Here is a 14193-nt window from a genome sequence, read left to right as displayed (position 1 = left end):
AGACTGAGTGGATCTGTTCTTTTATCATGTATAGCCTAATTTATAAAATGTTATTTTCTAAAAGCATGGAATAACTTTAGTCTTTTTTCTCTTTAGCTTTGTTCATTTATTTTTGTCAGTTCAAGTTATTTATCCTGAATAATGAAACGATACAAAGAAATATCAAAAGTTCCCTTCGTCATCCAAATAAAACCTGGCTTTATCCAATGGAATATTCATTTTGTATTCAATATAGCACATATTAATAACATATTGCCTAATTTTCATTTCTTGTATTACACATTTAAGAAAATGTATAATACGAAAGAAAATTGTCGATAAACTGGGGTTCCATAAGGATCCACTGTGTACCATGACTACACATCTCAGACAGTAATACAATGTTATTAAAACCAAGAGGAATGATATACCTGTTACCCAGGGCGCTCTCAGAACTCACACTTAATATTATTGCTTTCTAATAACCTAATAAAGTGATATGATATTTGTTGGCATCATTATAGCCAACATTTCAGTGTTTTCAGCGTGGACAGGATGACTCCTGCTTCCTTTACCTCCTCCATAAGCAATCTAACCTGCTAACCCTGGGGGGGGGGGGGGGGGGTTCAGGGCTCAGGGGAACAGGAGCGATCCATCTTAGTGCTAATTAGATAGGCGTGAATTAATTGGCGTGAGATGAGCGGACGTGACGTCAGCTGGTCTGTGTACGTGCTCAGAGATCTATTCTCATCAAATATCCCATAACTGAATATAACGATAGCCCCCCTGAGGGCCATCTAAACAACACTAATGGCCACAACTGTGATGCATTACTGCAGCAACCTACTGTATGATGGCACTAATGTATATCCTCAGGGGGTGGGGGGTGTTCAGCACGTATCAAGCACGTACAAGTGCATATGGTCTGAATAAAATGTCTTCTTTGTGCTTGGCAATCATCAGTCCACCGAACATGCCAATCACATGCTAAGAGTAATAGAATGAGGCCTCATATTTATTCCATATGTTTACTGTCCTCCTCCACACCAGGGATTACAGATCCTTTAAAAATGGGGTGCCCACACTTTTTCAGCTTGGGAGCTACTTTTAAAATGACCAAGCCCAAAAGATCTACCTACAGGGCCGCCCCTGCCCAATCTGTGTCGCGAGCGTGCGCGGGGTGTGCTAAGCGGCGGATAAACGGTGGCACTAATTGCGACGCATAAGCACATAATAGTGCGCCGCATTTGCGCTTCAGATGAGGAGATGAGGCCCTCTCATAACTGCAGGAACCCGCATGGCACAATATAACTCAGACTGGCTTACCTGTACGTCAATCAAGTGGCAAATGCCATAGGAAGGATGGATGATATTTTTTTTTCCTTCTTTTTTTTTCAATGCCATGTGATCTACCCACACTACCTTTGCGATCGACCGGTTGATCACGATCGACGTATTGGGCACCCCTGCTTTAAAGGATGGAGTTGTTTCTACTTCCTGTTCTGAATATTGTGGTCCTTTTTCTTATGACAAATGTACAGACATTCTAACTTCCCCAGAAGTTAACGAAAGTCTTCATCGTCGTCTCATATCCCCACATACACAGTTGGCTTCACTGATGTATTCTGGGAAATCCAATGGTAAAAACTGCCCAACACCCAAGAATTGGAACAGACTCAAATCAGAAGGCTACACTTTAAATAATAAATGACAGCAAACACTCACACAGTTATGACTCTGATTTAGAAAACCCTATAGAAGAATAGTTCCATTTTTGTTGGACCCACATGGATGATGGATGATGTATTATATTAAAAATGCATTACCAAACCTGTCATATAATATAATCATTATATGTATTTTCAAATACATAATAAAGCAGACATTTATATCACATTTATTTATACTACTGAAATCCAAAGTGTTAGGACGAGGCCTTTTAAGATATCAGGGAATAGTCTGAGAGATGTCTTAAAGGCAGATTGTTTTAAAGTGTGTAAGGTATAAGCTTAAAACAACCATTGGGTAAAGCGGTGAAAATATTCAAAATATACAGTTCTTTAGACTGATACATTTAAGATCTAAATGGCAGCTAGGACACTTAAATACACAATTCCATAGATGCATAAAACAATACAATTATGTTTAAATAACATCAAATGATCACAACAGTGCAGTTCCCCTCTGCTCTTCTTCTTTTCTCATGTATTTTCTTTTTTAAGGACCACCACCACTTTAGTGCTTTGGTCATTTGGTTAGGGTCTCCCTTCACATGGCCTTCAGACTGGTATTATTTAGCGAGAAGAGAGACTTTTGTTCCATTCTTAAGGCTCTACTCCACAATTTTCACATAATTACTGCTACTATCACAAAAAAGTGAACGTATCACACACTTTGATCCGTTATGACAGGTAATGCAACAGATGTTTATAAAAATGCTGACATTTCATTCCCTCACTGTGAGATGGATGGAATAAAGACGTTTCTATAAGCTGCAGAGTGTTCTCCATTCTGGTCACGCCTGGATGGGATGGAGTTCTTCAGCTGAGACGTAGCAAAGTTTCAGACCGGCGTTCCCAGGCTGGGCTTAAAGGATTCTAACACAGCGAAGTGAGAAGGCTACTGTGAGTCAACACTTCTCACAGCTGCAGCCTTTATCATACGACAGACACATACACAGTACTACAGCTATTTCTTTATCTGATGGCTTGATGAACGCATCAGAGGAATCGAATCGAAATGTCATGCAGCGGGAAAACAAATAACATGAGATTAGATATGTCCTTAGTTTTTGAACATTTGCTACATAATCTGCTGTGGCCTGGGAAGTTTTGGAAGACTATATAACCTGATTTACATTTACATCTTTAATCCTTTCCCCAACATGTAATTCTGACCTTTTGTGATGTAAAACCGATTCAACCAAATCAATTAAAGGATCATTATTTTCCCAGAGAATCAAAGAGCTCCATTCCCCTGGTGGACTGTGTAATTACAAAACCCTCATTAGATTATGAAACTATGCAACATATGGTGAGAGGAGGAGAGGCCTTTGAAGTGCTCTTGTAATGACTGCAGTAAAAGAAGAAGAGCGAGGATTGCCTGCCTTTACTTCCTTTGATTCTGTGGAGAGAAATCAAAGCGAGGGTTTCTGTATTTCCAGCCCCCCAATCCCCAGACCCTCCCCTGACTCCTCTGAAGTGACTCAGATACCGGCCGGGAGTCTGGCACTGACCCTGCATACGTCAAAGTGTTTTGCCACGCAGAGGCCAGCGGTGTCAGCGCCTTTTGAGAATGTTTGTCGTGTTTTCAAAGGACGCCTTCAGCAGAGAAGAAGGAGGCTGGATGTTTGAAGGAAGCGCTCGCTCCTCCTGAAACATGCACCGCTTCGGGCAGCGCTCGTCTTCTGTTCTCTCTGCATCGCATTTCACACGCTTTGGAAAAGCAAACAGAGCCATTCAGCGTGACTGTGTTTGACAGACAGGCAGCAGTGTTCAGAGCAGGGTACGATACTGAAGACAGACCCAAAGCAGAGAGTCTGTGGAGCATCTGCTGCGCTCACTGATTACACTGATGTCTTTGTTCCGGAGACATTTCTTCTCCTTTAATTTCCCTGAAGAAAAGCATTTAGAAATGTGCAATGCAACAAAAAGCATGGGAACTCCTCACCAGTGGTGGGCTTCCTGAGCTGTGGGTTGAGATGCAGATTGACTCTTAGGCTGTCTGCTGGTTGGTCCCTTTATGGCACCAATATGAACATTTTTAATAAGCCTGTTTCCCAGAGCAAGGGAGGCTAATATCTCACCAGGGTCCTCGTCGGCTGAAACATTTAAGAAGCTCTCATCTACAGCACAATTATATGTAATGAACAATGTATTCATTTATGGGAGGGTTTGTTTGTATATGGACAGGATTCATTAGCAGGCTGTGAAGACATGTATAACAGTGGTAAACCAAACGTTATTAGGCAGGTTCTGAATTCAAGAGGAGAATCTTTTTCTGTGATATCTGAGCAGATTTGTGGGCAATGCTGTCTTTGGAAATCAACTCATTAAAGCTACATCCTGTATGTGTGTTCAGATATGAGTTATGATTCTGAGTAGCAAACATTTTGACGCTCAATTTGGCTCAACGTGATGGTGCTGTTGTCTCAAATCCAACCATAGATTGTTGCCAAATGCAACAACGTGTTTCTGTGATGAAGCATCCAATGAAGCATTGCGGAACACTTTCAGAAGAACCAAGTTGTAAGAACTGCTCTCAAAGGATAATAACACAAGTGATCATTCAGAGGATTGTTTCATTTGTTAGCGGCAGAATGATTGGACAGGTCAACAGATGGTGCTCTTGTTGCGTAGAGCAGGCTGCGATATCATTTGAAATCATTTAACAAGAAATAACAAAGCAGGGATACATCTGTGAGTTTCAGAATAATGACACAGATAATTTCACCGGCTGATTGACAACAAAATGCTTCACTACTCTGCATGACTCCAGGAGTCACTACAGGGTGTATACAGAATCACTGGAAACCAACTCTGGCTGGTGATTTAATAACTTTATCACCACTTCTGAGGAGACGAGTACCCTTGATGTTACTGGGGAATGGAAGTCACTTCAAATACAGCTGATAGATTTGAACTGAACTCACAATTATCCACCAGGCATCTAACATGTTTTCAGCAGGGTCTAAAACTGTAGTTTGGTTAAACACACTGACATCACCATTCACAAGCAGGCTTACACATCTTTATCCCAGCCTTATCCCAGCCCCCAAGCAGCCCCTGAGGACCAACACTGTGTGTGAATGTTAGTAACCATGATCAGGTGCGCCTTGTATGGCAGCCCATGATGTGTGTAAATGGGTGAATGCTGACTGACGTTTTTAAAAGTGTTTGAGGTGTTGTAATCTCTGGAAAAGCTCTATAAAAATGAAGTCAATGTACATGTATATTTTACAGATGTTGGAGGATTGGATGGGATCAGTTGATCAAATGCAAGAGACACAATCAGCAAAAAATCTCTATTTACTTTCATTTTTTTCTCTCAATAGTTTTTCCTCTACTTGTTGATTTAGATTACTAACTAATCAACTAATCAAATATCATGGTTTGGGTAAAACAAATACAGTATGTTTCCGTATTACGCGTCATCCTCACCTAACTTTAAATGATTCCTTTATAAGTTTTAGTTTCACACTGGACGTACATACTAGCCTCCTTGGTGAAAGTCCCATTGTTGTATGTATCTATCCCTCCCACTTATTACATACACACACTTTTCCCACTTACTTACTTACATAGCACATGTCCCGATTTCCAGAGCACTTGTGTATGGTCGAATATTAGCGTGGATTGGTTTCCATTGTCGATAATTAAAACTTGATGTATGTCATACAGATCCTAAAGGGTGCCCTGTGCGCCCTTATCAGACTCCAAGGGGATATTTTACTCTGGACCACAAATGTGTACCTTAAGGTGACACTACAGGAAAATGTCTCCAAATGTAGATGTTATCCTATTTGGACCAACAGTGCTCCATTTTCTGACAATATATCCAAAAGTTGTTGGTGCGAAGCGATGGAAAGGCCGACAGACCGGCATTGTATTACCACAAAATACAAACTATAGTCATTGTTTTTATACACAAGCGTTAGTTACACAACCATACTTTATTACTGATGTCATCACTTACACAGACAGAGGAAGTGTCAGCGGTACCTACTGAAAAATCATACTTGAGTAACTAGTGGAAAACAGTTTGTTGTCATCACACACTCTGGACCAGATGCTTTGTGTTTCATTTGAGATGCTGTCAGCTAACCGTTCACCTGCAGAGCCGATACAGAACCCAACCTGGCAGGAGCGAGGGAAACAGCAACGGAACCATTTTCCAAACAGAAGTTAACCATGACTGGATCCAACTTCCTGTCTGTTAAGAGCTGCTGGGTTTGATCAGGTTATACCTTCTTACAGCACTGGTTCCATTAGGCTGTGCTCATAATGTGTATTAGCTTCAGATTCAATTCCAGGATGTCCCACTCTGTGCCATGGACAACAGTATGAAACCATGATAAATGTGTTGGTGTATTTCTTTGAAAATCCCCCTGTATATCTGCTGCCAAGCCACATATTTTCCTCTGTATGTGAAACTTTGAAACTACACGTTGTTATACAAGGAAGCCATTATTTGACTGATAAAATATAATGATATTTTGTGTTGAATATTTGCGATGCTTACTACAAACTGACCTGCTGTTCATCCTGGTCAACTTGTGATACAGCTCCCCCATTGGACTCTAGAAATACCATATCGGGAGAGTTCCCATTGTATCCTCTAAAAGCAGTAAAATGTCAGAGGATGAATCCTGTTGTCCATCAGGCTGATCATCTGGAGTCCTTCAAAAAGAAGTGTTGAATGATCAGTCCTCGACGTCCGTAGAGAAGAAGTTTTCCAAAGATGATTTGCAGTCCAGAAGAGAGGAAGTCTCTATTTACAGAACGGTCCTTTGCATGACTTCTCTTTTGATCGTCCGACTGGGAGCAGAGCTGTCGGCTCACCTGTCAAACAAAGAAACAGTGTCAAAAATAGTCATACAACTGTCATTTGTAGTGTGTTTGAATGGTACTTGTACATAAATGCCAGCTTGTCTACACATATTACAACACAATGGACCACTGTGAGGCTGACGCCATGGCTGAGGGTGAAAGAGAAGCACCTACGGTAAAAATAACCTTACGACTGAAAATCCAACAAAGAAGAGTTGTGACTCCAGCCCACGTTGATTGATGTCAAACATGTTGGGAAAACTGTTGCAAAATCAAATGCATTATTCATCGCTGAAGCCTATCTTTCATTCTTGCAGTTTATTTTTTATATTTTCCACTGTGAGAGAACTTCATTAAATTCAGGGAGGAAATAATAAAACTCTGTAAACCCTGCTGGTGGGAGGATGAATCAGACTTCATGCTCACAGATTTCCTTTGAGGCTTAGTAATACTTTATCATGGGGCGGTTCTACAGGTATAGGCCATGGGCTCACTCAAATCAGAATGGTTTATCCCATTGGGAGCATGAATGTAACCTGATGCTCCAAATGGTTTGTTAACACAGAATAATCCCAGAAGCTTTCATTGCAGGTGATTGGATGGACATCTGTCAATCAAATGCTCCAGTGACAAAAGCCTTCAGTGCTCTGTTTGCTCTTTTTTTTAATAAAGTCATACACTTTCAGAGAAATAACTGAGATATTTCAACATTTACTCTTACTTCTTTAGGAGCAGACATTGTTCTTTTGAACAAACAATCATCTCTTTGAGTCGTAACACACATAAACCACAGCCATATGTTGTAATTGCCAAAAGACCTCACGTGACGAGGATCGGTCCGGTTCGGACACAAACGCAAAACTTGGCCCGATAAAAGGATTCAGCTGCAATGCAAGGTAAACTAATGAATGTGCCTTGCATTGACAATCTTCCTAGAACATATCTTGTTTGTGAAGTTATTCTGAAAGATATCACCATTCCTTCATGGGTTCTTGGGAAAAGCATCATCTTAACTGGCGGTTTGGTTAAAAATAAATCAAGACTGACAACACCAGCGCCTTCAGCTCTTCCACACCATCCACCTTGTCACACAGAGCGTCCTCCCGACAGGACGAAGGACATGTTCCAAAGTCAGGTTGTGGAAATCCCCCAGTATCTAATAAAATACTTATATTGTCTTCACGATGAGCACATCGATCCACCTGTTAGAGTCAGGATCCAGAATGAAGGAAGCTGGTGAGTTGGGTTTGTGCTCCAAACTAAGGGTTTTCTCTCTTGGTTTGAGGCTGTCAGATACTCTGAAGACCTCCACTCTCCTTGAGATTAAATTGCCTGTCATGAAGACCAGCGGTGAGTGGCAGCTCCTCTGCTCTTCCAAAAGCACATTCAGGAGAAGACTCAGAGGAACATAACATCACAGCCTTTATAACAACGTCCAATCGATTCCCAGCGTCCGTCAGCTGCCACCTCTGTTTGACGGACGCTGGGAAGCCTTCCCCGAACTTGTACGGCTCCATTATGGAAGCTGAACTTTTGATAGGAAACTGACAGTTCTGACAGCCTGGTTGGATTGATTCACAAATGGATCATTTGACACAGAACAGGCCGCATCAGCAGCGCCACTCTGCACTGTCACGCATCACCCCCCATTATGCAGAAAAGCAAAACAATCCAAAAGCCATCAGGCCATCACTCGACAGAATAGCCTGCATAACCATATTAAAGCCTGGGTAAAGAGTTTCCATACATCTAAGATGTTGAAGCGCTCTCTGAACAGCCTGTCATACATTCTTCCCTTAACAGTCATTTACATTCTCAGCTGTCGCCATGATTAATGTGCTACTAATTTGAGAATAACTCCTCGCTGAAAGACAAAGAGCGGAGACGCTTCCTGTCAGAAGAGAACATGTCTTCAGAGATGGATCTACACTGTGTCTCACTTTGGGATGGGGGGGCTTCATTAACAGTATTTGAGTGACTGTGTGACACAATGCTAAAAATACAGAGAGGAAAACCAAGTCTTCTGTGGGTGTTGCGTTTGTTTAATTGGTGGCTGACAAGTGCTAATTTAACTGGAAAAAGATGTATTTCCATTTAGTGCCTGGAGTAAGGTTGTCTGACAGACTTCACACAGCAGGTGCACATCTCGCGCTTGTGCATTTCAGCGTGTAATTGGCACACTGCAGACTCCTTCTCTGCAATATGTTTGTGTTGTAACAACGGAAGCTGGGGTTTTTATTGTATGGCAAGTCTAAAGCTGAAATATCCAATATTTGTTATTGAGAAACTACTTGGGTTATCCGTAAAACAGAAAGGAAGGCTTGAGCTGCAGATTTAACTTTCTCAGCATCACTTAAACTGACTGCTTGTGAAGGAAATGTGAAGTTGTCACTGCGTTCATTTGAATGGTAGCACGCAGGGCCGTATCCAGGATATCCTAAATACCGAGGTCCAAACATGTTAGGGGGGTTTGGGGGATACCCCCCGAGATTTTTGGTATTTTCATGATCTAGTTAGGTGCTTTTTAAGTCCTGTGGGGGGGTCACGCATTGGATAATATATTGATTTCAAACCATGTCAGTGGGCTGACAATGTCAGCATAAATTATTTTTGAAAGTGTAATGCATAAGAATCAGTTGATTGTTACTATTAATGATCTGGACATGCAGAAGAGGCTAAAATGATCACAAAACATTGTCAACATTTATTTTCCATGTCTCTCTCCTTTCCATAACCTGCTCCCTCTCTTCCATCTTCTTGAGTCTCTCTGTCTTCTTCCTGTTCATTACTCTCTCTGTCCTCTACTCTTTCTCTTTGTTCAATCTCTCCCTCGTTGTTCACTTTTTGCTCCTTCTCAATTGTCGCTCCTGCCAGTGAATTAAAAGCAATTCAGCCATTTAGTTAATTTCACTTCTTTGTTTGCATTATTTAAAAAAATTTTTAAATCTGTTTTCTTTGATTCTCAAAAGAGAGCAAAGATGTAAGCAAATTGTGTTTTATACAATTGTATGTTATGACATCATAACTGCAATAGATGTATGTTGTTTAAAAATGATGCCTATTGTCTATAGTGTAAATGAAGACTAAGTTATAGATAGATAGAGATAGATAGATAGATGGATAGATATATAGAGAGAAAGAGATAGATGGATAGATAGATAGATGGATGGATATGGTTATTAAGCCTACATTATTTTGTGTGACTGTACCTGCAGTTCCTCCCTGACTTCCATCACTTTCTCTCTCTCTCTTTCTCTCTGCCTGTCCTGTATCTCTCTTACCAACGCTGAGCTTCGACTGACGAAGTCTTTTCATTATGTCTGAGTCAGTATAAAAAGAAAACAATACAATGTTATATCTTCAATGTTTACTCAAATTGAAATGAAAGAAAATCATTACAATGTTTGTTAAAAGGTAATCCTTCTGACATTGGATGAATGTAATTAAATTTAGCATTCTAGCTAATTTATTCACGCAATTTAAACCAAAGTTTAGCCTCTGGAGCTCTCCTCCCTGGAGAACAGAAGCACAAGCAGTCCGCTGCTGGACTCAGATCTCTAGATGCTTCATCACTCCTCCGCTTCTCCGGTACAAGTCTGAGCTGCGGTGGTTTGTTGATCCACGTTGTCTTATTCTGTTTGCTTTAATCAAGGCTATGTAGTTATGCAGCGCCCCCATCGGCAGTAAATGGAAGTTCTACAAAATACCCCATTTAGTGCAACTATTTCACAAGTTTTGTTATATACACAGCTCGGAAAAAATATGGTGGATACGGCCATGGTAGCACGGCAATTTGCCTCAGGGTGAACACAGGATAGTAGGAGGAGACGTCGTTCAATAATAATATGACACACTCACCTGATACTACGACGCTGCACTGGTCCAGGTGACAATAAGGGATAACACTTTTTAAAAGATTGGCAGAAGTGACAAAGATCTTCTACTCCTGAAAACATGCCAGATGAAAAGTGTAAATCACAGCCGTATGTTATGGTTCCGCCCTGTCGTGATCACCAACCCTGCTATCTTTCCTGGGGGACTGTTTTTCATTTCCCTCTCCCAGTTTCCTCCTGGGGTGACAATTCTCCCCATCTATGAATATTTGTCACACCTTCTTCTGTAACACAACCTGTTTCCTGTTCCTCTGTGCAGTGAGTGTTCCCACCACGACTCGTGCTTCCTCCTCAGTGGGAGGCAGAAAGGGAAATGGAAAGTACTTAATGGATGGAAATACTCCTATACTCAATAGACACTTTCAGACACCATGGAAAGAAGAATTCCCATTTTAACTTCAATTTTCCATTGAGAGGCCAGTAAGTGCACAGAGTCTAAGATATAGAATAAATGGAAACTGATGAATATACGTTTATGCCAGAGATTCACTGAAGTTCGTTCCAGAGGGAAGAATTATTCTGTCTTTTAGAAATATTCATAGTTTTTTAGGTCCCATTGTCTACATTGATCTCTTATTGGAAAAGGTCCCACCACAGAAGAGGCAATCAGAAACTCATTATCCTGTTTTATTTGACTTTCCATACCTAGTCAATATGTCACAAGTGATGAAGATAAAACGCTTATGGCAAATCTGCTGTCAGACATTACTCGAAATGTGTAAAACCTGAGGCTCCCTTTACCATTGATGAGATCATCAAATACATCTATATTGAAAAAATTTACATGCTGCCTCTCCAAGAAAAATGAACACATACGTACATTTTGAATGTGGACTGAATGTGTTCATTGGAACAAGACTGTATTTGAAACATGCCAGTAACACGTTTTTTGAAAAGGCAACATAGTTCTGTTGCATAAAAACAACGGCTGCTGTGATATTACAGCCAATGGTAAAGGATCATGATTGTAGTTCTTCTCGATGGTTCGTTTTTTCGTTTGTCTTCCTCGACATTTCCTTTACAATTTTTAATTACGTCTCACTTATTATTTTATTTCCATCCATTTAAGTGATCAAATTGGGTCTTTCATTTGTGCATGAAAGGAATGTATTAAAGATTCAGAGATTGTTGTCTTAATGATATCGGGTTTTTTTAAGTCCAAAAGATGGTAACCTCTCACTACCATGTACAAGTAGAGCTGATTGTGCTAGCGGCTAGCCTTTCAAACTGAGAGATGAATGGAGTTGTGAGTTCAGCATAGGAACGTTACTTACGGAGTGAAATGACCCGGAAGAACATCAGTGGCAGTGGCAGCCATGATAAGAGCTGTTCAGATTCTCTAGATCAGGGGTGTCAAACTCAATTTAGTTGTGGGCCAAATCAGTGTTATGGTTGCCCTCCAAGGGGCCGTTGAAACTTTAACACGATATAAATATGCATATATCAAATGTATGATATTACATACATTCAGTGGTGAACCGTCAGGGCCTTCAGGGTATTCGGAACACTCAGATAAAACAAACAAAAAATCGATTTAATTATATAAATAAAATGTATATAAAATGAATAAATGAGAATGGTAGCTGTGTTGTTGATCTGTAATATTACAGTGTTACGTTGATTTGTTTGTCCTTCTCGGACCATGCTCTACGCATTTCAGTGGTTTTGTGTTCGAAAAAAAAATACAACTAATCAGATCTTTTTCTGGGTCTCTGGGTAGAATATCCTTTAACAAGGTATTCTATATCCTTGATAGAATGCCCTGGCCGTTGCACTGAATGAGAGCGTACCTTTGGACTGACAGTTTGATCAACCAATCATATAATGATTTGTAGCCAATGGGCGTATTCTTTCAGAGTTTCCCTCGGTTCCAGGGTACTCTATAGGAGGCCCGCTACTGCTCGAGACAGAGGATCTAGATAATGCGACGTAGCAATTAATTTGTCGGTTTATTGTTTTTAACTTTGAAATTACCTTAACGCCAGTACTTTAAACATAAATCCATGTGTATCTCGAAATTTGCCATAGCGATACCTGGTTTTGACAGAGCGGGAGATTTTCTGTTGAGGAAGCTGCTGCCTTTTGGTTCTTTGACTTTTGGTGGCTGAGGTCAGTGTACTTTGCTCCATGTTTGGTGTCACTGTGCCGCTGTAACTTGTGTTTCTTGGGCTTTGTCACTGACCAAGTTTCTTTTTCAACCTAATGAAGAATATATCTCGGTCCACGTTCATAAAGCATAGAACAACACCATCAGAGCACGGTGCAAAGTCTCTAGATGTCTTCCAGTAGTCCTCTTTACAGAGAACTGTAGTCTCCTCCCAGCAGATGCACATTAAGAACATCCTCTGGTGCGTCATTAATACGTCTGATAGTGTCAGTGCAGTCAGATTCTCTTGAAGCCCGGTCGTCTTTTCCTAAGTCCTTTTGAATTCTCCTATCCACTATTCCTTAACCCTGTGACGTTTCACTCAGAGGTCAAGGCATAGTGGATAGGGAAAGACGATATGAGCAGATTATTAGACAATTCGACCTCAACCACTCTCTCCCTGCTGCGTCCTGTCCAGTGAGAGCTTTGTTTACTCTCTGAACCCTCCCTGTTTTTCCTGTGTGTGTAAATGAATGTATGATACATAGCAGAGGTCAGTGTAGCTAAAGGTTCCATCTTTATGTTGGGCTGTTATTCCTAAATCTCTGCAGAGGTGAAGAAGAAAGCCCGACCCCCTGCAGAAATTTTCTAGAAATGTGTTCCTCCAGCTGAGTTCAAAGGTGTGAGAGGAATCTGAGGGTGAAGCTGAGGCTTCGAACATGTTGTTGTTGTCTTAGGATCACCTGTCTGTCTCCTCACTATTAGTGGTGTAGTCACACTACCGGGACACGGGTTAATAATGTGCCTCTTCTGTTTTAATGAAAATCTGACACTACACAGTAATTGATATGCATCCATTCTTTTAGTACGATGAAGAAATAATGAGACATTAATAATCCCAGTTGGGAATCTCTCTGAGTTTTTCATTTGGAAGATACGACCACAGCAAATGAAGATATAAATATATATTTAGAAGGTTTATTACCTGGACTCCGCTGTGAAGCATCTGACATTACCACAGCTGCTCGTTGTCTCCGGAAATCTTCCACGGCGTTAAAGAAGACAACAAAAGAAAATATTTTTAATTTTCATACTTTCACCGAAATTCCAATTACAGATATTAGACAGACCTTTCTCAGAAACATGGCCACTAAAAAAAACAAGAAAACATTTATATATAAATATATGGTATCCAATGTTGAGGTCCCGACCAGTCCCTGGATCAATAGCCCCCGGCTCCAGGCTCCCGGCTCCAGGCAGGTGTGGTGCGGCAGTTTAAATAATTAAGTACATGGAGTGAGGCAGAAGTCTACGGGTCGTCATAACACACTGAAGGATACGGCATCACGTTACAACGTTAAAAGCAGGTAATTGGAGTGAGTAATTGGCCAGGTTGGGTGCCCAAAGTGGCCTGAAAGTGCTAAGGAGACATGGCAGCCCATTGATTACAGGCCCCGGGGGTCCCAACACCGACTGCGAACATTAGCTGTTTTTAGGTGAAGGCAGTGCCAGACGACAACCGGTTGACTTTGAAGAGTCGATGTGTGAGCAGCCTCCAGATCTGAGAGGAGCCACGAGAAATACCTCCATCCTGTCCGGCAGGCCAGCAGCTAACAGGTGGTGTAGAAGCCTACGCCAACTTTCTATATTACCTAAGTACAGGTCGCTAACACGACCAGTGGTGGGG

At 41.1% G+C, this 14193-nt stretch overlaps 1 protein-coding gene across 3 annotated transcripts in view; it reads right to left on the bottom strand.

Moving 5' to 3' along the window:
* Nucleotides 1-5530: 5530 nt before the first annotated feature.
* Nucleotides 5531-14193, bottom strand: part of LOC307022373 (chemokine-like protein TAFA-2) — a 153318-nt gene continuing 144655 nt past the window's right edge. The window contains exons 3-4 of one of the 3 annotated variants that reach the window (XR_013803371.1): nucleotides 13492-13548; nucleotides 5558-6539 (exon numbers count right to left, since the gene is read on the bottom strand). Coding sequence is in view for 1 of the 3 variants with exons in the window: in XM_079655166.1 (XP_079511292.1) it covers nucleotides 6366-6539 (174 nt within the window). In the remaining 2 variants the exon portion in view is untranslated. Of the gene's footprint in view, nucleotides 6540-13491; nucleotides 13549-14193 lie in introns of all 3 variants that reach the window. The other 2 variants (XM_079655166.1, XR_013803370.1) reach the window with 2 other exon arrangements.

The sequence above is a fragment of the Notothenia rossii genome (genome assembly GCF_949606895.1).
Source record: "Notothenia rossii genome assembly, chromosome: 10".
In the NCBI taxonomy this organism is placed as follows: Eukaryota; Metazoa; Chordata; class Actinopteri; order Perciformes; family Nototheniidae; genus Notothenia; species Notothenia rossii.
The sequence above is the reverse complement of the archived record's forward strand: the minus strand, read 5'-3'. Positions and strand labels throughout refer to the sequence as shown.